This window comes from Aethalodelphis obliquidens, unplaced genomic scaffold, assembly GCF_003676395.1.
Source record: "Aethalodelphis obliquidens isolate GAN/ISIS:26980383/991018 unplaced genomic scaffold, ASM367639v1 scaffold28, whole genome shotgun sequence".
Taxonomy (NCBI): domain Eukaryota; kingdom Metazoa; phylum Chordata; class Mammalia; order Artiodactyla; family Delphinidae; genus Aethalodelphis; species Aethalodelphis obliquidens.
The window spans coordinates 15893472-15919470 of NW_020837972.1; the positions used below are offsets into that span (position 1 = coordinate 15893472).

General features: G+C 41.7%; 1 protein-coding gene and 1 pseudogene across 1 annotated transcript; both read left to right on the forward strand.

The window, feature by feature from the left end:
* The first annotated feature begins 2491 nt into the window (after nt 1-2491).
* On the forward strand, nt 2492-25999 carry ANAPC7 (anaphase promoting complex subunit 7). Its single transcript, XM_027124804.1, is given in 12 exon segments — nt 2492-2573; nt 2576-2699; nt 6858-7044; nt 10221-10340; nt 14893-15004; nt 15313-15466; nt 16192-16334; nt 18404-18521; nt 19383-19579; nt 22006-22230; nt 23304-23454; nt 25141-25999. Coding segments are annotated over 12 exon segments (1788 nt in total). The 5' UTR covers nt 2492-2506; the 3' UTR covers nt 25331-25999.
* LOC113629887 (cold-inducible RNA-binding protein pseudogene) lies at nt 11516-13746 on the forward strand (annotated as a pseudogene).

The window sequence follows — 25999 nt, forward strand, 5'->3', positions numbered from 1 at the left end:
GCTTCAGTAGTTGTGGCGCACGGGCTCTAGAGCGCAGGCCCAGCAGCTGTGGCACACGGACTTAGTTGCTCCGCAGCACGTGGGATCTTCCCAGACCAGGGCTCGAACCCGTGTCCCAGCGGACTCCCAACCACTGCGACACCAGGGAAGTCCCAGAACATGGGCTTTTGTTTTTGTTCCCACCCTTGCTACCAAGCAATCACAAATCTTTCTGTTGCTTTCAGTTTATTTTTTCTGGATATTTCATATACATGGAGTCAGGGATTATGTGATTTTTTTTTCTTCTGGTCTGATTTCTTTCACCTACCATGACTTTATATTTAGCATAATATTTTTGAGATTCATTCATGTTGTTCTCAGTAGTTTGTTCTTTTCGTTTTTAATTTTTTGCTGAATAGGATTACATTGTATGAATATACCATATTTGGTGATATAGTCATCAGCTGGTGAACATTTCACTTGTTTCCACTTTTTGCTATTATTAGATGTGGTTTTAATTATGAAATATTTCAAATGTAGAAAAAAGTATAATAGCAAGCATTTATATAATGTTTACTGTGTGTCAGCCATTGTTGCAAGTGTGTTAGATACAATGGTGTATCTAGTGTGTTTGACACCCAGAGAAGGTCAATTTTGACACCCCCCCTTCTTTCTTCTTTTTTATTAAGTTTAATTTTTTCAAGCAGTTTTAGGTTCAGAGCAAAACTGAGGGCAACTAACAGAGAGTTCCTATATACCCCTGCCCTCACACATGCACAGCCTGCCCCACTATCAGCATCTCACATTCAGGGTGCATTTGTTACAACTGATGAACCTACCATTGTCACCCAAAGTCCATAGTTTACCTTAGATTTCTCTCGGTGATGTACATTTTATGAGTTTTGACAAGTGTATGACATGTATCTACCATCATAGTGTCGTATAGAATAGTTTCACTGCCCTAAAAATGCCCTTTGCTCCACCTCTTCTTTCCTCCCCTCTATCCCTGGCAACCACTGATGTTTCTACTGTCCCCAGTTTTATCTTTTCCAGAATGTCATATAGTTGGAATCATACAGAATGTAACCTTTTCAGATTGGCTTCTTTCACTTAGTAATATGCATTTAAGTTTCCTCCCTGTCTTTTCATGGCTGTGCTCCAATAATTGACAAATCTGTTTACACTGTGTATGGAACATGAATACGCAAAGATGATCAGCTTGGCAGTCATTGACAAGTTTTCAGAATTTAAAGGTCAAGACCAGAAACTGTATATTATTCATTTCTTTGCTAATCCAACATGTAGGGTAACAGTTTTTAAAAATACATTAATATAATTAAAAAGTATTAATCCGTTAACTTTTTGTCCTGTAATATTGGTTTTATTTTTTCATTAAAAATTTTACTAACATCATTATTTAGATGAAGTTTAATAAAATAATATTTTCACTGTTTCTTTTCGGGCCATTATTATTAGTCATTCATTTCAGGACTCTTACTGAAAGTTAAAGCGAGGGAGTGGTCAAGAGAATGAGACAAGCCACAGACTTGGAGCAAATATTTTCAAAATATTTTCTGATAAAATCTGATAAAGGACTGCTATCCGAAATACACAAAGAACCCTTAAAATTGAACAATAAGAACACGAACACCCTGGGAATTCCCTGGCCATCCAATGGTTAGGACTCCGCGCTCTCATTGCGGAGTGCCCAGGTTCGATCACTGGTCGGGGAACTAAAATCCCACAAGCCGCGCCCTGCGGCCAAAAAGAAAGAAAGAAAGAAAAAAAAAAGAACACGAACACCCGGACTAAAAAATGGACAAAAGAACTGCACAGATAACTCACCAAAGAAGATACCCAGATGGCAAATAGGCGTATGAGAAGATGCTCAATTTCATACGTCATTAGGGAATGGCAAAAATCACAAGATAACACTACACTCATATTAGGACGGCTAAAACTCAACCTAGTCTTTATTCACTCTGCGCTAGTGAGTAATTTCCCATGGTAAAAATACGTCCTTTTGCACCCAAAGAGTGAAGCCGTACTCCCAAAGGTACACGCAACACCTGAGGGGAGGGGGCGTGGCGCTTTCAGCCTTCGCGCTCGTGCGAGACTAAAAGCAGTTAGGACTGCCCCTGGCGCCTGATTAAAATATCTAATTTCAGCTGTTGGGAATTTTTTTCCCCCCGCATCCTACTAGTATATTAATTTTTATTTATGATAAATATCAATACATTTTTATTAATTTCTGAGAGTCCTCTCAGACTCATTTCAATTGGGCATGCATTCGTCCTGAGTTGCCTTCTGTCCCCAGCTCATTGTAAGCCCTCCATAAAGTTTGCAGCTTAGAATGATGATGTAACTTTTGCTAAAAACAACCCCCCACCCCCACCCCAAACCAAATCGTACCACCTCACAGGGGGCTTGGCGGGGAAGGAACTGAGGGTTTTGTTTTTGTTTTCGTTTTTCTCAGGCATTTCGGTAGCTGCCTATTATCCTGGGGGCGGTGCCGCGTGTAGACCCGATGGACCCTGGCGAGGCGGCCATCTTGGAGTCTTCCCGAAGGAGCTGCAACCTTCTCTTCGCGCTGGTGCCGCGGCGGCCTTGCTGGGCAGAATGAATGTGATAGACCACTTGCGAGACATGGCGGCAGCGGGGCTGCACTCCAACGTGCGGCTCCTCAGCAGCTTGTTACTTACAATGAGTAATAACAACCCGTGAGTTGAGGCGGGGAGCGGCCTGGGGCTGAGGAGAAAGCGGCGCCGGTTTGGGAACGGGGGCTGAGGGGACCTGGGGATTGGCGGGAAGGAGCGGCTGCGGGCCCCAGCTGAGGTTCCGAGGTCAGCGAGGGCCTCGTCGGGCGGAGCCGACTGAGGAACGAAGTTGAGTTCTCTGGGTCCCCGCGTTGTGCCGGGCGCTGGGATGCGCTCCCTGCGGGGGATGCGGCGAGCGGCTGCTTCGAGAAACGGAAGGCGGGGGCTCTGAGGACCACCTTGGCTAGGGTTTCCCGAAAGTTGGGAGCATAGGTTTTCCTAAGGAACTTGTCGCCCGGCATAGCGACTGTCACATCGCTGGGCTGACTCATCCCTTCCCAGCTCCTTCCCGAAGAACGTTTTCTCGCTCAACGAGGCTCAAAGAAGCCCAATCGCCTGGTTTTAGACCCTTGTCCTGCATTTGAGATTGATTTTTTCCCTGGGTGTGTCAGTAGGGTTTATTTACTTTCTCGTCCCTGCAAACACCTGAAAACGGGAGACTTCCTTGATGGGTGAGAGTGGCACCTTTTGAAGGACTCGCATTGCCCTTTTCACGTTTCCAAAGCTGCCGCTTATGGAGTCTTATTGCGGATGAAGCACAGGACTATTTCCAGCCTTGAGTGCATGTCGCCCCTGTGCTTAAATTTCTCCCTTTTGGTTAAATTAAAATTCCTTCCCACGGCCTACAAGGCCAGACATCTCTCTCTCACTCTGTCTGTGCTCCAGCTTCCCTGGCTATTCTTTCTGTTACTTGAACACACCAAGCTCGTTCTCAACTCAGGGGTTTTGCATTTGCGGGTCTGCTTAGAGTCCTCGCCTCAGAGCTGCCTCCTCATTTAGGTTTCAGCTCAGATATCCCTCCTAGAGAACTCTTTTTTAAAAAAATTTCATTTTTTTATACAGCAGATTCTTATTAGTTATCTATATCATACGTATTGGTGTATATATGTCAATCCCAATCTCCCAATTCATCCTACACCCCGTCACTTTCCCCCCTTGGCGTCCATACGTTTGTTCTCTACTTCTGTGTCTCACTTTCTGCCCTGCAAACCGGTTCATCTGTACCATTTTTCTAGGTTCCACATATATGCGTTAATATACGATATTTATCTCTTTCTGACTTACTTCACTCTGTATGACAGTCTCCCTCCTAGAGAACTCTTGTCTGGCCACCAGAATTGTCCCTTACCCTCACCATTCTATCCTTTTGCCCTGTGTTATATTCTACATCACTTTTTTTTTTTTAACCAAGATATAATTGACATACTAGTCTCAGGTGTACAACTTAATGATTCGATATTTGTCTGTATTGTGAAATGATCATCATAGTAAGTTTGGCTAACATCTGTCACCTCACATAGTTACAGAAAAATGTTTTTCCTGTGATGGGAACTTTTAAGATCTATGTTCTTCATCACTTAACACTTAATGAAATCAGCACAGTGCCTGTGTGCAGTACGTACTCAAACGTTTATTGAAGGTGCTAAGGAAATACGTGCAACCTCAGGAAGGTGAAATACCGTGTTCAAGTTCACACATCTAGTAAGTGGAAGAGCCGCAATGTCTGAATTTTGGTCCTTCTGACTCTAAGGTCTCCATTCTGACCCACCACAGTCTACTGCGTCTAAATGGCATTGTAATCTTCTACTGAGGGTGGACCCATTTGCATTTGGCCTGCTCTGGAAGCTGTCTGGGCCACTTAAGGGCGTTGCAGCTGTTCCTGCCTATTTAATTTCCATTAGTGCTTTTGGACCTCACTATGGGAGACCCATCATTTTACCACCATCCACTTAGTGTTGACAGTGAGGAGCCCTGGTCTCTGTCGGCCTTCTTTGTTTATTCTGGAGCCTTTCACCTGGTTCTGAGTGATTTGTCAAAGCATACAGTGTCTACCATTGGGAATTTATGCACCAGTTAGTCATTATTCTTGCTTCTTGAAGATGTTACAGGATAGTTAGAAGGAGTTTGGTCCTTTGATTAGACTTGGCCCGTTCTTTATTTTAGGCTAAACTGGCAGTTTCCTTCCTAGCTTCAGGAGGTGTTTAAATTCTGACCTTTATCATTTATATTTTAATATTTCTTAATTGCCAATACACACCATAAAAAAAAATCAAACAGTACTGAAGGGGTATGCAGATAAGTGTCTGACCCTGAGTCTTGACCCTCACTTCACTATTTCCCTTCTCCACAGACAACAACTTAACAGTTTTTCATGTATCATTTCAGAGATAACTTAGGCATGCATAAGTAGGCATGTATGTTACAATATATAAACATCTGAATCCTTTCTCTGAGTGTAGTATTTCTATCAAATCAACTATTTTCTTTCACATCTTATTTTTCACTAAATATATAGAATCTCAGAGTTGGAAGAGATCTCAGCTATCTGGACTGTACCTTTCAGTCCTTGACTTTCCTTTGTAACTTTATATCCAGTGTTTAGCCTACCTATCCTTTTTTTAAAATTATTTTTTTACTAAGATAAAATTTACATACCATCAGATTCACCCTTTTAAAGAATACATTTCTTGTTTTTTGTTTTGTTTTGTTTTGTTTTTGCGGTATGTGGGCCTCTCACTGTTGTGGCCTCTCCCGTTGCAGAGCACAGGCTCAGCGGCCATGGCTCACGGGCCTAGCCGCTCCGTGGCATGTGGAATCTTCCTGGACCGGGGCATGAACCCGTGTCTCCTGCATCAGCAGGCAGACTCTCAACCACTGCACCACCAGGGAAGCCCCCATTTCTGTGGTTTTAAGTACATTCACAGAGTTGTACAACTGTCACCACTGTCTGTTCCAAAGCATTTGCATTACCTCCAAAAGAAACCCCAAATGTATTAGTAGTCACTCACCAATTCCACTTGCCCCAGCCCCTGGCACCTACTAATCTATGGTACCTATTCTTGAGTATCCTTCATTTACTGAGCAGTTAACTGTCTCCAGAGTTCTTTGACTCTGACTGTTCTTTCATTTTAAGTGGCTGTAGGTTTTCCCTGTCAATGAAAAAATGTAAACTCTAAATGGGGGAAGGATGGGATTGGAGATTAAAAATACGAGTTTCCCATTAAGATTGGTGGCCAGTCATAGGCACTTATAACACTTGTGAGCAATATTCAAGGTTAAAGAAAAGGTTCTGAAATGTATTGGTTCTGTTACGCTGTCCTTAAACCCCTGAGACTCAAGGAAGTAAAAATTCTTGTTAGTGAAGTTTACTTCTGTATGTAAAAAAAAAAAAAAAACCTTTCATCAAATAAGGCTAATCCTCTCATTCTGTTCCACTCTGTCCCACTGGCTTATCCTAGTCTATTCCCATACTTCGGTATTTTAGTATTCCCATTTTCTTCAGTATTTGAAGAGTTTTAAGTACCCTCCAAACCTCTTTTTGTTCAGCACTTAGCTAAAAATGATTCAGAGTGGTGAGTTTCTCTTTTCCAGGTTCTTTAACCCTTCTTTGGTAATATTTAGTAATATTAGTTAAGTCATGATTGCTCTCTTTTGTCTGTATTACCCTAAAAATTGATGTTAATATGAGAGTTATGGATATATATCAGACTCTTCAATTAAGAGGGCTTGGGTTAAAGAAGGGGAGGAAAAGATACACAGTTGACCCTTGAACAACTTTCAGGGGAGGGGAGGGGGTGCCAACCTTCCCCACAGTCAAAAATCCACGTATAAGTTATAGTTGGCCCTTTATATATGCATTTCCTCCATATCTGCAGTTCTGCATACATGGATTCAACCAAGAGTGGTGTAGTACTGTAGTGTGTGCTATTGGAAAAAATCTATACATATAGGTGGACCCTTGTAATTCAAACCTGGTTTGTTCAGGGGTCAACTGTATTACATTTCTCTTTGTATATCTCTGTATTACTGAATTTGATTTAGATGTATCGATTGTTTTTATACTAAAGAGAACAATTTAAGGCAATTTTCTACATGTGTTGACCATATTGACATGAAGTATGACTCTTGCCTCTTTTTTGGGGGAGTAGCACTTAAGGTAAATTTACTTTTTTGTAAACTGTCAACATAAGGTGTATTAGGCTTATGTAGACACTAAGGAGAGCGTTCTTTCTTACATTTCAAAACAACCCATGTAGGGGGTATACTTTCTTTGTTTTCTAGTGAGTTATTCTCCCCATCTCAGAAGTACCAGCTTTTGGTGTATCATGCAGATTCTCTCTTTCACGATAAGGAATATCGGAATGCTGTGAGTAAGTATACTATGGCTTTACAGCAGAAGAAAGCCTTAAGTAAAACTTCAAAAGTGAGACCTTCAACTGGAAATTCTGCATCCACTCCACAAAGTCAGGTAATTGGAAGTAGATGTGTGATGTGGTTTTGGTTGGTTGGGTTGTTTTGAGAGCAAGAGACGCTGAAGGAATTTGAAAGATTGCTGATTAGATGTAGAAGAAGTAAAATAAAAAGTAATTTTAAAGGGGAGCTGACTGGAGAAACAAAGATGAAAAACCACTTAGATGCAAGAATGCATCCAACCAAGCACTAAGGGCTAGAAGCAAAGTTGACTCTATGGATGAATCTAAAAATAGAATTAAATTTTAAATTAATTAGTTTAAAAATTAAATGGAATTATCTAGGCTCTAACCAAAGCCTTTCATTGTTCCTTCCTTTTATTTTATTATTTATTTATTTTTTGGCTTAGTTTCCCAACCAGGGATTGAACCTGCGCCCCCTGTGTTAGAAGCGAGGAGTCTTAACCACTGGACCGCCAGGGAAGTCCCTGTTCCTCCCTTTTATACAAACAGAACTCAAAATCTAAAGTGTTTTTAATAATTTTAATGAAAGTACACTCTTAAACTGTAACTCAGTTTTTAGGATAGTGAGCACCTGGGGAAATTTATATAAAATAATCTTATGAATTCCTACTAGTTTTGGTTGCTTGATAATTAAATAAATGAAGGGTAAAAAATTATAATTTCACCATTCGACAGTCATCCCATTGCTAGAAATTAATCCTAATAGTAGATTCACAAAAGGTTTACAAGGATATATAACTAAGGCTGCTTATTGTAGTATTGTTTATAATGGTAAGAAACTGGAAGCAAAAGTGTTTATCAGTAGGATCTAGTTAAATTATAATATAGCCCTAGGATGGAATATGATGGAAATATTGAAGAAATGAAATATAGAGGTGTATGTGCTGATGTGGAAAACACTGTGTATATTAGTAAAGAAAATAAGGTTTGAAGCAGTGTGTTCACTACTCTTTTTGTTTAAAGGGGATAGTTTATTTATTTTATTTTTATTTTTTGGCCACACCCCACGGCTTGCGGGACCAGGGATTGAACCCGGGCCCTCCCTGGCCCTGGGCAGTGAAAACACGTTGTTCTAACCACTGAACCTCCAGGGAATTCCCTAAAGGGGATAGTTTATAGTTATATAAGTATATCTTGGTGTATGCCTAAAATATATATGGTTAATATACATGAAAAATTTTCTGTGTGCGTGAAGGAAATACATTTAATGGGAAGCTTCAGGGAGAGGGGAACTTTGACTTTTCAGTTTGAATCTGTCTTTAAATTTAAATTACACATGCAACTTATTTAAGAGAAGTGTCAGTAGAATGAACTGGAAGTGAAATTATGAGTTGTGTTCTGTATTTTTCCACATTAAAAAAAGATACAAAGTAACATCATTGCTTTTTTTTTAAAGACTGTACATCTTCCTCTTGTTTCTTTTTATGTAGAACCTTTGTTTTTGTTTTAAAACGAAGCTTTTTTTTTTTTTAATTTATTTAATTTTTATTTATTTTTGGCAGCGTTGGGTCTTCGTTGCTGTGCGCGGGCTTTCTCTAGTTGCAGTGAGCAGGGGCTACTCTTTGTTGCGGTGCGCGGGCTTCTCCTCGGGCTCCAGGTGCACAGGCTTCAGAAGTTGTGGCTCGCGGGCTCCAGAGCAAAGGCTCAGTAGTTGTGGCGCATGGGCTTAGTTGCTCCACGGCATGTGGGATCTTCCCGGATCAGGGTTCGAATCCGTGTCCCCTGCATTGGCAGGCGGATTCTTAACCACTGGGGCACCAGGGAAGCCCAGAACCTTTGTTTTTGTTATTAAAGAGCTGATTGCCAGGAATTCTGTTTTCTGACATTGAATGGAAGTCATGTGTATTATCCACACAGACTCATTCATAGAAGTAGTTAACTCCTTTTTTAAAATTTATTTATTTATGGCTTTGTTGGGTCTTAGTTGCTGTGCGCAGGCTTTCTCTAGTTGCAGTGAGTGGGGGCTATTCTTTGTTACGGTGAGCAGGCTTCTCATTGTGGTGGCTTCTCTTGTTGCAGAGCACGGGCTCTAGGCACGCGGGCTTCAGTAGTTGTGGCTCGCAGGCTCAGTAGTTGTGGCTCACGGGCTTAGTTGCTCTGCAGCATGTGGAATCTTCCTGGTCCAGGGCTCGAACCCGTGTCCCCTGTATTGGCAGGCAGATTCTTAACCACCACACCACCAGGGAAGGCCAGTAGTTAACTGTTTTTGAGCGCTCTGTATGCTTAGCACCATGCTGAACCTTCCATGTGAATCAAATACATTTAATCTTTAAAGAGTCTTTTAAAAAATTGACATACAATTCACAACATAAAATTCATAATTCAGTGGGTTTTAGTGTATTCACAGAATTGTACAACCATCAGTACTGTCTTAATTCCAGAATATTTTCATCACCCTAGAGAAACCTTCTGCCCTTTATCTCCCCAGTCCCTGGGAATCACTGACCTTTCTGCCTCTGTGGGTTTACCTGTTCTGGACATTTTATATGAATGGAATTGTGCAATATGTGGCCTTTTGTGGCTGGCTTCCTTTACTTAGCATAATGGTTTCAAGGGTGATCCATGTTACAGCATGGAATAAAGAATCAGTTCTTTATTCCTTTTTATTGCAGAATAATATTCCATTGTATGGATATGCCATATTTTAACTGTTCATTAGTTGATGGGCATTTGAGTTGCTTCCGCTTTTTAAAATAATTAATTAATTAATTTTTATTTGGCTGTGTTGGGTCTTCCTTGCCGCACGTGGGCTTTCTCTAGTTGCGGTGAGCGGGGGCTACTCTTTGTTGTGGTGTGTGGGCTTCTTGTTGCCGTGGCTTCTCTTCTTGCAGAGCCTGGGCTCTAGGCGCATGGGCTCAGTACTTGTGGCTCGTGGACTCGAGTGCAGGCTCAGTAGTTGTGGCGCACAGGCTTAGTTGCTCTGCAGCATGTGGAATCTTCCTGGTCCAGGGCTCGAACCCCTGTCCCCAGCATTGACAGGTGGATTCTTAACCACTGCGCCACCAGGGAAGCCTTGTTTCCACTTTTTGTCTATTATTAATGCTGCTATGAACATTTGTATACAGGTTTTGTGTGGACATGTTTTCAGTTCTCTTGGCTGTATACATAAAAGCAGAATTGCTAGGTCATATGGTACTTATGTTTAACAATTTGAAGAACTGCTGTACTGTTGAAGTAATATTTTGAAGAGATGTTTTCATTTCCTCTTAAGTGTCTTCCATCTGAAATTGAAGTAAAGTACAAAATGGCTGAATGTTATACAATGCTAAAACAAGATAAAGATGCCATTGCTATTCTTGATGGGATCCCTTCAAGACAAAGAACTCCCAAAGTAAGTTGAATTAACAACTTGTTACATATTTTTCTCTTCCCCAGTCCTTCCAACCCTTTTCTGCCATGTTTTCAGGGATTCCATCTGAACATTTTATCCTTGTCTCTAATTGCCACTTTGTTCACCTGTTCTCCCTGTTTAGAGAGATGGAGGAGTGACTTTCTTATGAGACCGTGAAAATTCAGCTAATGAAAGTGGTAGCTGGAGAATAATATTACATATGTTTATTTTTTGGTGTTTCTTATCGTAGGAAATATGATTTGCAGTATACTTCCAGGTAGCAGTAATACTTTTTAGAACCTCATTTTTTGCATTCTATAGGTATACGCATTTGATAGTGTGTGTTCCTTTCATTTTCAGAATTAAGACTACAAGATCCTTTTGTACGTTTGATTTGTCAACATATTATAATGTATAGAACACCTTCAACTGAAATCAAAAGTTCTGGTGTCTTGTCTGAGTTTAGGGCATTCAAGCTGTGTGCAGTGTGAACTTGGCACAAGTTAAAAATCTGGCTTTCCTTTTTTTTTCCTTACTGAGGATAATGGTACTTTCTCTGGTATAAGTTAAGTTCATGTATGTGAGAATACTTTTTAAAAGTACTATTCCATAAGGAGTGTTATATTGGGCATCTCTGATTACAGGTTTTTTTGAAGTCCAGTTTAGAAAAACAATGAAAATCTTAGCTCTTAGGAGTAAATTCACATCAGTATTTAATATTCTTCATACTCTCATGTCCCCTACCGTCCTCATTTCATTGAAAAACTGTTCTGTGCAGTGTGTGCCTAACAATAAGGAATTTTATAGGTATGATGTCTATGTACATCTTCCTGCCCTTAAAAGAAAAGGAATCATAACCAGTAGGGACCTGGTGTATTTAGTTAGTGTTTTTTCACCCAGGTGTTACTGAGTTTTAAAAGTAAATAATCAAACTTTATGAGAACGTGTTGAAGCATCTCCTCATGTTGAGGATTTATTTAATATTTTCTGAATTTTCAAAAGTAAGCTATTTCCTCAGTATATTTTATGGTGATAGCTGTTATTAAAAACATTTGTAAGTATATTATAGATTAACTTGTCTCATAGTAAGCTGGGCGCTCTATACTAAATTATGTTCTGGTACGCTATGAAAGTGTTACTCCAAGAATAATTTTTTTGTATATGTAAAGAGTGTCTTCTTTTGGAAAATGCTGTTTTGATTATAAACTTTGCATGGTACCTGTTCCTTATCTTATTGGAAATGTACCGTAATTTCTTCCCTGATGACTTGAGGGAGTTCAGGGACATTTTTTAAAATGAGTAATGGCAAAGAAGCTGAGCTTTGTATCCAGCACTTTGGTGTTTACAGCCATCATTTCAGGAGAGACCAGAGGAGTCCACATATGTTAGGAGTACATATCTTTTGTTCTTCATTCTGTAGAGCTGTTGTAGCCAGGAGCAAGCAAAGATGTGTGCCTCACACATAAACCTAGAATATTTACAGTTTTTCTTTCTTGTCCGTTAGGGAGTTAACTGGCTTCTCAGTCTGTGTAAAGAACAAGGAAGTGAGTCAAAATAAATGTTTGTTAATGTATGGTAAACACCACCACACATTCTTTCACAATTTTAAAGGAAAATTCCAGTGTGAAATTATTATATCTTGGAAAATCTTCAACTTTTAAGAGAAACATACCAACAAACAATTTCTCACTCAGTTTTTAGAACACGATGACTGCTTGTGTTTATTACTGGTAGAATGTGGCTTTAATGATGCCCACAAGTAAGGATCTGTTTTAAAAAGAATTGACTTTCCTACTAGGTAGTACTCAAAACTCACTCTTTCAAAGTGTCAGGTAGTTTAAAGGGAATTTTAATATTTGTTGAGACAGATGGTCCGTCCGTCGTAGTTTGCTAATAATAAGCAGTCAAGAAAGGATATTAAATTTAATTCTTTTATTTTTTTCAAGTATTGACACCAGTACTGGAGTTTTCCTTTAAGTACCTTTTTTTGCATTTCATCATAGCCTAAAATGGAAAATCTGAGGCCAAATAAAAAATAGTTTTGAGTCACTTTGCACGTTAGTAGCTCGGGCCGTTGTGCCGTGCCATCTTCCCGCCTGTGCCAGGGACCTGCCCGACTCATTGGCCGCCATGGCATCACATGAAGGCAAGCTTTTCGTCGGAGGGCTGAGTTTTGACACCAACGAGCAGTCACTGGAGCAGGTCTTCTCAAAATATGGACAGATCTCAGAAGTGGTGGTCGTGAAAGACAGGGAGACCCAGCGATTGAGGGGCTTTGGGTTTGTCACCTTTGAGAACATCAACGATGCCAGGGACGCCATGATGGCCATGAACGGGAAGTCTGTGGATGGGGGGGCAGATCTGGGTCGACCAGGCTGGCAAGTCGTCTGGTAACCAATCCCGCGGGTACCGAGTTGGCTCTGCTGGGGGCCAGGGCTTTTTCCGCGGGGGCCGAGGCCGGGGCCATGGGTTCTCCAGAGGAGGAGGGGACCGCGGCTACAGGGGGAGCTGGTTCGAGTCCAGGAGTGGGGGCTATGGAGGCTCCAGAGACTACTACAGCAGCTGGAGTCAGGGTGGCAGCTGCGGTGACCGGAGCTCGGGCGGGTCCTACAGAGACAGCTGCAACAGTTATGCTACACACAACGAGTAAAAATCCTTCCTGCTCGAGATCGTCCTTCCAGTGGCCGTATATTTAAAAATTTTGGGAGCTCCGCTGAATCGTTAATGTGTAGTGATCACACGTCCTTGTACCCACTTTTGTAGTCTTACTGGTTCTGATCTTGTCAAACACAGCCTGACTGCTTCTGGCCCCCAGATGGCCTTGTTACTACACTTTGCTTTTTAAGGAAGCGCTTTCCATTTTTAAGAGTCTTAAAAACGTTTTGAAGAGCACTTCCAGTTTTACTTTTACCATTTTACTGTGAGCCAAGAGGTTTTTTTCAGAAAATCACCAGGGGTTGTGAGAGTTTTGTTTTTTGTTTTCGGTTGTGTTGCTTTTTTTCTTTTTCTTTTCATTGGGGTCGGCCCCGTAAAGTTGGGTGCCCCGAGTCACTTCTCTTTGAGATTGAACAGACTCTGAATCTGCTCTTTGTCCGAAGCTGAGCAAGTTGTAGCTTTTTTCCAGCTCGGTGTCATGTTTCTGAGTGTAGCGTGATAGAACCGTGCAGGTGGCAGCAGAGCACCCGGGCTGCCCTGGCCTGGGCGTCCACCTGTCCTGTGGGACCCACAGTAGATTTGCAGACATCCCCGAGAGGTTCTTGAAAATGTGTATTTATATTGTCCTTTTTTGCCGGAAGACGTACACATGTCCTGTCAATGTTGTATCTGAAGGGGTGAAGGAATTCTTACAAGCAGTTTTCTTTGGCTTCATGAAGCCGATTAAAGACCATCTGAATGAAAAAAAAAAGTTTTATTTCCAGTATCCATTATTTCATTGTTTGATTCAGTATGGATTAATGGCGTACTAGATTTTTATATACTATGAGTTCATAATTGGAACAGATGTTGATGTTCTTTATCTTCATAGTAATTTTTAGTAAGTGTCTGGCATACCAAGCTACAGATAATTGAGGAGATTGGGGATTGGCTTTTTTTTTCTTTTGTGCCCTCATGTTGACTGCTTCCTTAGGGTAATGATCTGGCAAACAATGTGTTCTATTTAATACCTATTAATTTTAAATTGGAAAATTGTGTTTTTGTCTTTGTACTATTAAGAATATTTATCCCTTCCCTGTAACTTCTATATTCTTTGGAACTTTTAGGTATTCTCAAATTTTCCCTGTTGCATTTTTAGGAAGGGTTTTTCTTTTTCTTTTTCTTTTCCTTAACTAGAGCTTTTCTGAGTTACATATTTGAATTGTGCTAAAAATGCATTCACTAGATTTAAATAGTGTAGCTGATCTCAGGATCATCATCACCTCTAGAGGTCAGTTAGAGTTTGATTTTTGTAGCATTACTTTGATCAATCAGACAGTACCTGTGGGTCAAAGCTTTAAGCATTAGAAAGGCTAGAGTCTAGCTGCTAGACCAATTGTCAGAGAGAAGCGAAGTGTTTTATTCTGTATCTGTCATTTCCTTTTTGGGGAAAATTCATCTGATCTTTTTTAATTAGCTGTGTTAAGAATTCCTCACTTTCTCATGCTGTGATATTAATTGCATTTAGAATATATAAACTTAAAAAATAAAATACGTAAACAAGCATTTTTAGGGTAGTTCATCTTCTGTCTTAAAAATCAAGGTAATTAGAATTCTGTAACATTTCTCAAATGAAGGTTACTTCCATTTCCAGAGGCAGCATCTTTGGTCCAGTATTTTTGGACCTTTTGGCTGGGTAAGTGAGAAGAACTTGGGGGGAAATGGGAGGACATAGGAAAAACAAAGTAGTAATTTCCTCTTTGGTTTGAAGAATGGGGTTGGGCTTTATTTCCACACAGCTTTGGGTAGATTTTCCAGTAAAAAGTAGAATAGCTGATAATAAAAATCAGGACTTATTGATGGTGAGATTTTGTTTTTAAATATATACTTACCTTATTGTCCTTTCTTTTCATTACAGATAAACATGATGCTGGCAAACCTGTACAAGAAGGCTGGTCAGGAGCGACCTTCAGTCACCAGCTATAAGGAAGTGCTGAGGCAGTGCCCATTAGCCCTTGATGCCATTCTAGGTACAGGTCATTCTCCCTGTTTTCATGGAGTGTTTACTCTCTAAGATAATCTTGGCTGTACATTAGAATAAGTTTATTTTTTTTAAAGTTGACCATGCTTCACCTCCAGAGAGTGAGTCAATAGGTTACTGTTGCCGTGTATTCTTTCACTGATCAAGAAATACTGTAGTTGTTCTGTCATGTCCATCTTGCTTAGAATAGGGAAAGGGTTGCCTTATAACCTAGGGAAAGGGTAGCCTATTGCTTTTTGCATTGTAGAAGAAGGATGCTATGCCTCACCTTCTTTCTCCTACTTTTTGTTGGATTAGGTTTGCTGTCCCTTTCTGTAAAAGGTGCAGAGGTGGCATCAATGACGATGAACGTGATCCAGACCTTGCCTAACTTAGATTGGCTTTCTGTGTGGATCAAAGCGTATGCTTTTGTGCACGTTGGTGACAACTCGAGAGCAATCAATACCATCTGGTGAGAGCCACAAAGTTGATTCAGTATTCTTGGGGCCCTTATATGGGGGTTTTATGTATATAAATTAGCAAAACAGAAAAATGGATGCTTATCTGTTGGTATTACAGCCAATTGTCCCTAGGCTTTGCTAGTCTGTTAATGTGCTGAATGGTCCCAGATGTAATAGTCTCTGTTAAATGTAAACTTGGACCAAGTTTAGCTCTGTACTTGCAAAAGTAATAACCCTTGCAAAACAGACGGCCTTAGTGTGTCATACTTGAACCTGGAAGAACATCTTTTCGGATGCCCCAGAAGCATAGATTATTGCAGCATCTGACCTGGGTTGCCTCAGGACTGGGATTTTTCTTTCTAGTCAGGTAAAGTCCAAGGACAAGAGTGGGGTTTGTGTTAGGCAAAGTCATTTGGTTGAATAATAAGTAGCTGTCACTTTGAATGACATTACATTTAACACCGTATAGTATATGTTATCCTCTGAAAAACTGCAACCAGAAAGTTTCTAGGTAATGAGAGAGATTTCTGCTTTATTCTGTGTATTTACTATCCAGTCTTGTATAACTTTAAAAGCTCAGAATAAGAAAATCTAGTTACACTTTTTTTTTAGTCTTTCCTTGTGAAAAATCTTGTACATACATAAAAGAAAATAGTGCCCATATACCCATCACCCAGATTCAACAACTAAGAGGATTTACAATAGACTTTAAGGTTCATTGTTTAATATTTTAAAGTTCACTAGAGAAAAAGTCCTTATTGAGAGATAACGTGGACCTACTGGGAAGCTTGGCAGATCTGTACTTCAGAGCTGGAGACAATAAAAACTCTGTCCTCAAGTTTGAACAGGCACAGATGTTGGATCCTTATCTGATAAAAGGTAAGTAATTCTTGGGGCAGGATGGAGGTCTGTAGAGGGGCAAATCAGAAGATAGGGAGAAGATGTAACATGATCTTCTGATACAGTTTTTTGTAAAAAAATATTTTATAAAATTGATTAGAGTAGCCTTTTACCTTTTTTTTTTTTTTTTTTAGGCCTTGACAGTGTCTCTGACACTTGGGTAATTCCATTTTGAGCAGTTGTTTTTGCTTGAATTTAAGTGTCATCACCCCACAGATCATTATTTAGCTTTCTTTGTTTGGGGAGGGATCATAGCCCTTCCTTATGATTTACAGATTTATGATGTGCCTGACTGAGAATTTGGATGGCATCCCCAGGACCGTATATCCTTTTAGGGAGTTTAGCTTTACTGTGTCCTTAAATGTAGTTAAAAAGGAGTAAGTGAACAGATACTAAGAAAGTGATCAGGTGGTTAAAGGAAGTAATTAGAAGTGAACAACAAAAAAATCATTGATTTAAAAGAAGATTGCTGCTGAAGGAGGTAAGCCACAGGGACTTCCAAAGGATGGCTGTTGGGTGAGTGGCAGTGAGTGAAGGGTAATGTGTGCAGGAATAGTAGGAAATAAGGTTGGATAGATAGGCTGAAGTCTGCTTGTAAAGGCCCCAAAAAGGTCATCAGAAAAACATGGCCTTGTGACAATAAACAGTTTTGTAGACTCTTTTTTTTTCTTTTAATAAATTTATTTATTGATTTATTTTTGGTCGCATTGAGTCTTCGTTGCTGTTCACAGGCTTTCTCTAGTTGTGGCGAGCAGGGGCTACTGTTCGTTGTGGTGCACAGGCTTCTCATTGCGGTGGCTTCTCTTTGTGGAGCACGGGCTCTAGGCACGCAGGCTTCAGTAGTTGTGGCACACAGGCTCAGTAGTTGCGGCACATGGGCTTAGTTGCTCCACGGCATGTGGCATCTTCCCGGACCAGGGCTCGAACCCGTGTCCCCTGCATTGGCAGGCGGATTCTTAACCACTGTGCCAGCAGGGAAATCCCAGTTTTGTAGAGTTGACAGAGCAGGGAGGGGAACTTCACAAGCATGTAGATGGGGAAACAGATCCAGAAAGATGAATTTGTTTGCCCAAGGTCCCCTCCTGCCCATTGTTATTCCTCTTCTTCAAATTGCCTGTGCCCATGATGAAAATGATGTTTTAGAAGTAGTAGCCCGGCAGTAGAGTCAGCATCTTGGAGTTAGAAGCTCAGACCCGAGTCCAGGGGCCAGCAGGGAGAGCTGCAGTAATCTTGGTTTGAGAGGCATTTTCTTTGGAATCTGAAGGAATATTAAGGAATGGAGGGGAATGGTGGTAAGAGATGGGTGACAGCGAGCTTGGGGCTTTTTTTTAATAGAACATGAGCGAAAATAAGGGGGGGGTAGGGCTGGGGGATGATCTTAAATGAACTAGACTCCAGAAGGAACTAGATGCTTTTTCTAGAATAGGCTAACTTTTTCTGAGACCGTCATATTAAGTGTGTACTCCTGACTGTGTCTAGACCTGTTGGAAGAGAGAAGTTAATTTGATGCCTTTTTTTGGCCTTTTCTGGTTATGTGTTAGGATAGCTGTATTATCACACCACAGGATATAGGGACAAATAGTTCCTGAAAATAACAGGCTTTCAAATTGTGAGGTAGGTCCTTCTACTCTTTTTTTTTTTTTTTTTTTACTTTTGGATGTGTTTTGTCTTTTTTTTGTGTGGTACGCGGGCCTCTCACTGTTGTGGCCTCTCCTGTTGCGGAGCACAGGCTCCGGACGCACAGGCTCAGCGGCCATGGCTCACGGGCCCAGCCGCTCCTCGGCATGTGGGATCTTCTTGGACCAGGGCACGAACCCGTGTCCCCTACATCGGCAGGCGGACTCTCAACCACTGTGCCACCAGGGAAACCCTGTTTTGTCTTTTTAATAGTCATTCTGTAGGAAACTGGGAATGCTGGTGGGAGGAGCTCATGATGGTGGAGAGGGCTCAGACCTTGCTGGAGCTGGGGCCTCAGTGTGGACTCTTATGAAGGTTACACCTCCTTCAGAAAAGATGCCTGCTGCTTTAATGAGCCTCTTCCTTTGTAGGAATGGATGTATATGGCTACCTCCTGGCACGAGAAGGGCGGCTGGAGGATGTGGAGAACCTTGGCTGCCGCCTTTTCAATATTTCTGATCAACATGCGGAACCCTGGGTGGTCTCTGGGTATGTTTATGCACTCCCTTTTCTCCCCAGTTTTAGTAGATTCTTTAGGAAATTGTGGTTCCTCCTCAATAGAATATAGATTTGAAAGCTTTGGTTTAAGGGATAATCAAGACTTGGATTCAAATCATGGTCTGCCTGTGACTTTGGATACATCATTTACTTCTCTGAGTCTGTTTTCTCATTTGGAAAATGAGGATAATACCCCTGCTTTATGGGGTAGGTGTTTACTGAGATAGTGAATGTATCATGCTCAGCACTGCACCTGAACACGGGCAGCCATCAGTGAGCAGGCCAGGAACTGTGCTGCTGTTATTAACCTGGCTTTACAAATTCTCTGAATGTCTCTGACCTGATAACATACCCAGATTGTCAGGTTCTTTTTTTTTTTAATTTTATTATTATTTGGCTGTGTCGGGTCTTAGTTGCAGCTCATGGGCTCTTCGTTGCAGTGTGTGAGCTTCTCTAGTTGCAGTGTGTGAGCCTGTGGGCTCAGTAGTTGCGGTGCACGGGCTCTAGAGCATGCAGGCTTAGTTGTCCCGTGGTATGTGGGATCTTAGTTCCCCAACCAGGGATTGAACCCATGTCCCCTGCGTTGGAAGGCTGATTCTTAACCACTGGACCACCAGGGAAGTCCCCATCAGGTTCTTTTTTGTAATTTTTCCCTTCCGTATCAAGATTTCTCCCTTAAAAATAAATATTCAGTAGATTCTTGTTGTTCTGTTTTTTCACTAATATCTTAGGCTAAAGTTGTAAGGGGTTTGTAGTAAGGATCACGTAGAGGGCCTTTTCTCTGATTTTCCTTTTTGAAGAAGTTTCTTTATGGTCTTATCTCAGATAACTTTTGGTTGTTTTTTCCTCCAGGTGTCATAGCTTCTATAGCAAACGCTACTCCCGAGCCCTCTATTTAGGAGCCAAGGCCATTCAGCTGAACAGTAATAGTGTTCAAGCTTTGCTACTTAAGGGAGCAGCACTCAGAAACATGGGCAGAGTCCAAGAAGCAATAATCCACTTTCGGGAAGCTATACGTCTTGCACCTTGTCGCTTAGATTGTTATGAAGGTAAGATAAAAAATATAGATGAATGGTGTGGATTTGTAGATGTGGCGACAGCACTCAGATGGAAGGTTTTGTTGGGCCAGCAGTTTCCAAAGTTTGTTGTACATTGGAGTCCTCTGGGGGAACTTTGAAAAATCCTGATGCTAGGTCACTCCAGTACTGTTTAAGTCAGAATATTTGCTGTTGGGATATAGGCATCAGTACTCTTTTAAGATCACAGGTAATGCCATTGTGCAGACATATTTGGGAACCACTGCATTAGGCATTATAAATTCATTTATGGCCGGACTTTTCACTCCATACTTTAAATCCAGTTTTTTCATGTTTTGTTTCTGATTTTTGGTTAGGGTATAGTTGGGTTGGTTTTTTTTGTCATGTTTTGTTTCTCAAACGTGGCCCACTCATTAACGTGAGTTTCTCTGTGCTGGCACTGTGCTGGATTGCTTGGTACGTCTTTATTGGTTTTTTTTTTCTTCTTTTTTAAAATATTTATTTATGTATTTGGCTGTGCCAGGTCTTAGTTGCCGGGTGTGGGATCTTTATTTAGTTGCAGCATATGTGGGATCTGGTTCCCTGACCAGGGATCGAACGCGGGCCTGCATTGGGAGCGCAGAGTCTTAACCACTGGACCACCAGGGAAGTCCCTGTCTTTATTCTTTTTTACAATTGTCTTACCTTGGGCCAGAAATATTACTCATAGGGTAACTCAGTATCCATATGACAGTGTTGGTTGTGGGAACTGGTCAGTTCATTGTGACCTCTGGAGTAGGCATGATCAGGGTCAAACTTTGTTATGTACTATTTTAAGTTCGTGTGAACTGCCCCTAGGAGTTCAAAGCTATGCCAGCTTCAGCAGCATTTGGTGACTCAGTCGGAGACGTTAAAATAGATCTTACAAGATGCAGTTCCTCCAAAGCATATTTTTATAAGAATTTAAAAATAAACCCAGGAGTCTAGGAGTGATTTGCTCTTAACAGGAAGATGAGTTCAAATTTGAGAAATAAAATTTGGAAGTTGGTGTAAAGAACAAATCTGCTTAGATAGCCAGAGAACTATGCCTGTTGTGGATTTGTTCTTAAGAAACTGCAACAAACCAAGCTTTTGGTTTCAGATTAAATTCTTGATCCTGAAACTGTAGCTTCCCTAGCCTCCCAGCTGCTTTTATCACGCTAACTTCTGTCTGCTGTGTGCCTGTTTCACAAGAGCCTAGGAATGCAGCTAACTGCATTACCACAGTGAGTGGTTGGACACAGGATAGTTAGAGTTGTTCCCCAGTTGGCCAGTGAGGCTTTATGGGATGCCTTCACTCAAGCCACAATTTGGAAATTTGGATCAGGGTGACTTGGTTATGCCTTCTGGTGGTTCTTGTAGCCGCCAACCAAGCTTTCTTTACTGGTGGGGGCCCTGGATCAGTGAAGTGCATTCTTCACATTTCCCTCTGAATTTCCAGTGGGGCTTTAGCAGGAAAGTAAAACTATTCAGTAGGTAGTTACAACCAACCACCATATTCTGAATCCACCACGTTACCCTTAAGAGTTAGGTAATTTCTGGTTAAGTAACCATAGTGTGTGGTAGAATGTGCACATATATTATAAATGCCACTAGGGTGGAGGAGTATACAGAGAAAATCTGCCAGGGAGTGTGTGGGTTTGGGGTTTAAGCTGTTTTTCTGTTTTGATGAGTGCTTTGGACGAAAAAGTACCTCCTCTGTTCTCTTTGATTTCTTGGCATGAACAGTTGAGAGTTGACTGTACTTGAAATGTCCCCGTGGAGCATCTTGCTGTGGGTATGGAAAGAGGCAGGAGCTGCCGATCTCAGTGTATTTGATCCATCTGATTAAGCCCTTTCCATCCAGTTTAGGGAAACCCTCAGCAAATGCTTCTTGAGATAACGTTTATGTTTCAAATGAGAAGGTCTTCCTTTCTCCTGAGGTTGCTCCCTAGGTCCTTTAGTTTTTAGAGCTGGACATTCGCTGTGGACTGTAGGAGCCCTCCCCCTTAAATGTAGGACTAAAGGTGACTGAGCACAGCTGGAAATTAACAGTTTGTTAAGAGGCAGCAAAACCTTGGGTTTTGTTGGAAACCTCCTCTTTCACAGTATGTTAATGTCACATTAGTTAGTGTCACATTCGTTCCTCTGACTTGCAGCTGGGCTGCCTACATGCTTTGGTTTACTTGTGCATGTTTGTTTCCTTCACTAACTGAAGGTGCCTTTGCGCTACAGGCTTTTTCCACGTCCGTCAAGTGCTCTGGGGAAGAGCACCTCTTAGCTGTTCCATCAACATACCCTTCAGTCTGATCTCACCATCAGACTTTTCCCTTGGCCTGCCCTTTGTTTTAAACTTTGAAGGTTTGTAATTTGGAAGGCTGTCAGATGGAAGTATGGCTTGGAATGGTAATGTGGTTGAACTTTGTGTTATATTTTTTCAGGTCTCATCGAATGTTACTTAGCCTCCAACAGTATTCGTGAAGCAATGGTAATGGCTAACAATGTTTACAAAACTCTAGGAGCAAATGCACAGACCCTTACCCTTTTAGCCACCGTTTGTCTTGAAGACCCAGTGACACAGGAGAAAGCCAAAACTTTATTAGATAAAGCCCTGACTCAAAGGCCGGACTACATTAAGGCTGTGGTGAAAAAAGCGGAACTGCTTAGTAAGTGTATCTTGTTTACTTCCCTGTTCGTAGTTAATTGTGTAAAACCTGATCTCAGTTGGATTCCCTAGTCCCAGTTGGTTACAGATGACCAAACGGGTGTGTGCTTTTTTTTTTTTTTTTTGCGGTATGCGGGCCTCTCACTGTTGTGGCCTCTCCCGTTGTGGAGCACAGGCTCTGGACGCGCAGCCTCGGCGGCCATGGCTCACGGGCCCAGCCGCTCCGCGGCATGTGGGATCCTCCCGGACCGGGGCACGAACCCATGTCCCCCGCATCGGCAGGCGGACCCTCAACGACTGCGCCACCAGGGAAGCCCTGGGTGTGTGCTTTTGCACTAGGTCTGAGCCCATGTGAATTGGTTTATATTTAGCACAACCAAATGTAATTGGCTTAGAATGACTTTCGTGGAGTGGCTCAAACCAGGTGTACTTGGTTAGTACCTATTCAGCTCACTTTGTCCTGAACTAATTTGGGCCGAATATAACTGGTTTTAACCAATTTGAACTGTTTTGACCCATCTTATGACTTCCCTTTTTTTTTTTTTTTTTTTTTGCGGTACGCGGGCCCCTCACTGTTGTGGCCTCTCCCCTGCGGAGCACAGGCTCCGGACGCGCAGGCTCAGCAGCCATGGCTCACGGGCCCAGCCGCTCCGCGGCATGTGGGATCTTCCCGGACCAGGGCACGAACCCGTGTCCCCTGCATGGGCAGGCGGACTCTCAACCACTGTGCCACCAGGGAAGCCCCTGACTTCCCTTTTAGACTTGGTTTTTTAAGTCCTGATTTATGATGAACTGAGTTTAGGGTAGTTTAGCAAATAAAATCCATTCTGGCTTTTTATATGAACTTTGGTCGTGAGTAAGTTTTTAAAAATCAGAACTCAAACTGCAGAGTTCCTAATGGAATAAGAATTCAAACGACCTTGTTCTCACTTCCTGCCACACCACTGTTCTCTTGACATCTATAAATAGATGTTGGATTGTGATCATTGTTGTGGTTTTGTGTATATGACTTGCGATGGGAATATATTTCGAAATGTTGTGTAAGTAGGAAAATGAGAGTCTTTTTCTTTTCAGGCAGAGAACAGAAATATGAAGATGGAATTGCTTTGCTGCGGAACGCACTAGCTAATCAGAGTGACTGTGTCCTGCATCGGATCCTAGGAGATTTCCTTGTAGCTGTCAATGAGTATCAGGAAGCAATGGACCAGTATAGTATAGCACTAAGGTAGGCACTTAGCCTCCCATGGGGGGAAGGTCATTGAGGGGTAGAGGAAGCAGGGAACAATGTAACAGGAGTTCTGGAAACACACACACTTTGTGCCCATGGTTGAAAACAGTAATAATAGTAATGGTAGAGTTGTTTGTAAATTTATGACTTCTGAAGTCTTTTCCTTAACTGATATTAACATTAAAGAACTGTTTCACTCATAACCAGCCACACCACTATAACATCTGTTTTCATTTGTGTAGATCATCTTCCTGGCCTTGCCAACACATATACGTATTTTTATAGGGTTATACGTAGTATATATTTTATATTCTGCTTTTTCAATCAACGTATTGTAAGTACTTTCCCATGTTTCTACCTACTGTAGTAGTTAAGAACTTAAGCTCTGAAGAATACTACCTTTACCACCTGTTATCTTGGGCAAGTTACTAACAGATTTCCTTGTCTATATCTACCTTATTAGGTATTAAATGATTAAACGAGGATTAAATGATTATTCCGTGTAAAGCTCTTAGCACTGTGCCTGGTATATAGTAAATACTAAATAAATAGTGGTATTCTTACTGCTTAATACAGAAGTGATTTCTTTGAGGGTCGTCTGTGTGTCTATAAAGTTATGGTGGAGGCCTGTCTTTAATCGAGTCTGATCACATCTATTTACTTGTTCAGCAGTTAAGCACCACTCATGTGCCTGGCATCTCAGTAAACACTGGGGATGCTGTGATTCCGGGAGCTCTCAGTCTCAGACGTGCAGACTGATAGATACCATGTGCTAAGTGCTTTCAAAGCAGTCTCTAGAAGGCAGGGTGGGAGTGCAGAGGGTGGGGAGCGCTGCGTGTGGGTGAGAGCTGTATGGAAGGTTTCAGAGAATAGGAGATGTTACAGTCAATCTACAGTTACATAAGTAGGGACAGGATTCCAACATGGGTTTCATTTGCTTTTTGGAAACCCAGAAGCAAATGTGAAAATAAAATATAGAAGCGGAATTTGCTAGAGATTGGACACCGGCTGGCCTCAGTGATGGTCACAAAGGCAAGAGGAGAGATTGCTTAGGAACCAAGTAAATAAATGTTCTGGACCCTCTGAACTTTGAGGGTTTTGGCATGCACAATACTCTTAGCTGCTACAGTCAAATGCCCAGGTTGGGTAGCTTTGGGTCCTGGGGTCTAACCTAGGAGTTGACAAATCTGTTCCATGGTAAGCATGATGATTTTGGTTGACTACTGAAATGCTGATATGTTTAATTATATCATAAGAATATGGAACAGTTTTACTCACAGAAAAATAAGTATTTTTTGTAAACTTGTAACTTAAAAACCTAATACTGTTAAATTATATTTGAATTTTTCTGTTAATGGTTGTTTGCTACTTTTTCATTTGTGTTATCTAGTATCTTCCTCTAGCAGAATGCTAGGGGTATTAAGTGTGAAAAGGTTTAAGAAATAAATGGAGAAAACTCAAATTGAGAATTCTAAAACTTAGGACAAGATGCCTTTTTTCACTTCTAGTGGTGGACTCCCTCAATCTTCCCTATGGAACTGGAGTTGTTTGGAGAGGCCAGGCATTAGCAGTTTCTCTGTGACTGGGTGGTCATTTCACTGCTGTGCCAGGGAGAGATGACACATCAGCCAGCAAGAAGCAAGGCAGAGATTCAGGCCTCTCCTTTGTTTTGTTGTCCCCTAGTTTGGACCCCAATGACCAGAAGTCTCTAGAGGGGATGCAGAAGATGGAGAAGGAGGAGAGTCCCACGGATGCCACTCAGGAGGAGGATGTGGACGACATGGAAGGGAGTGGGGAAGAAGGGGACCTGGAGGGCAGCGACAGTGAGGCGGCCCAGTGGGCTGACCAGGAGCAGTGGTTCGGCATGCAGTGAGGCAGGCACAGCTCCGTGGCCACACTGGCCTGCCCCGCTCTGAGCACTTCCATGGACTGAAGGAACCTGTAGGAGCCCGCTCTCTGGGAGGACAATGATTCAGCATGTGATTGCAGCAGGGGTCTCTGCCCCTTGCTCCGTATTTCTAGTAGTGACTTCATTTTTAAAAACTGAGCCTGACCAACCTTCCATATATCTCCATCCTCCTCTGCTCCAGTCAGGGAGGACCAAGTGAGCACTCAGAGGCCCGTGGATGTGTCGGGGCTTCTGGGACAGAGTGCTTTTTATAGAACTAACTTCTAAATCTGAAAGCTCGAGGAATAGAAAGTCTTTTGTCTGTGATGTTGTGGATGGGTTTAAAGGAGCGACCTGTTCCCCAGAGCAAGAGTGTCATCTCCCAGCAGCAGCATGGACTGGCCCTTTCAGAGAGGGTTTCCTGTCCCAGAAATCATTATCCTGGGTTGTCCAAACTTCCCTAGTAACCTTGCTTCTTTCTGCAATGTTAGTAATGCCTTAAGCTGACAGTTGCTGTTTTGCAGAACAGTTTTCCTATTTGCTAATCTGGTAACTTGCCTATGAGCCTGGGCCGAATCTGAGAAACAAGTGTGACCTAGAGCATGAACAGAGGCACAGTTGGGGTAATTAATAAAACTGTTTTTTGTACAGTAA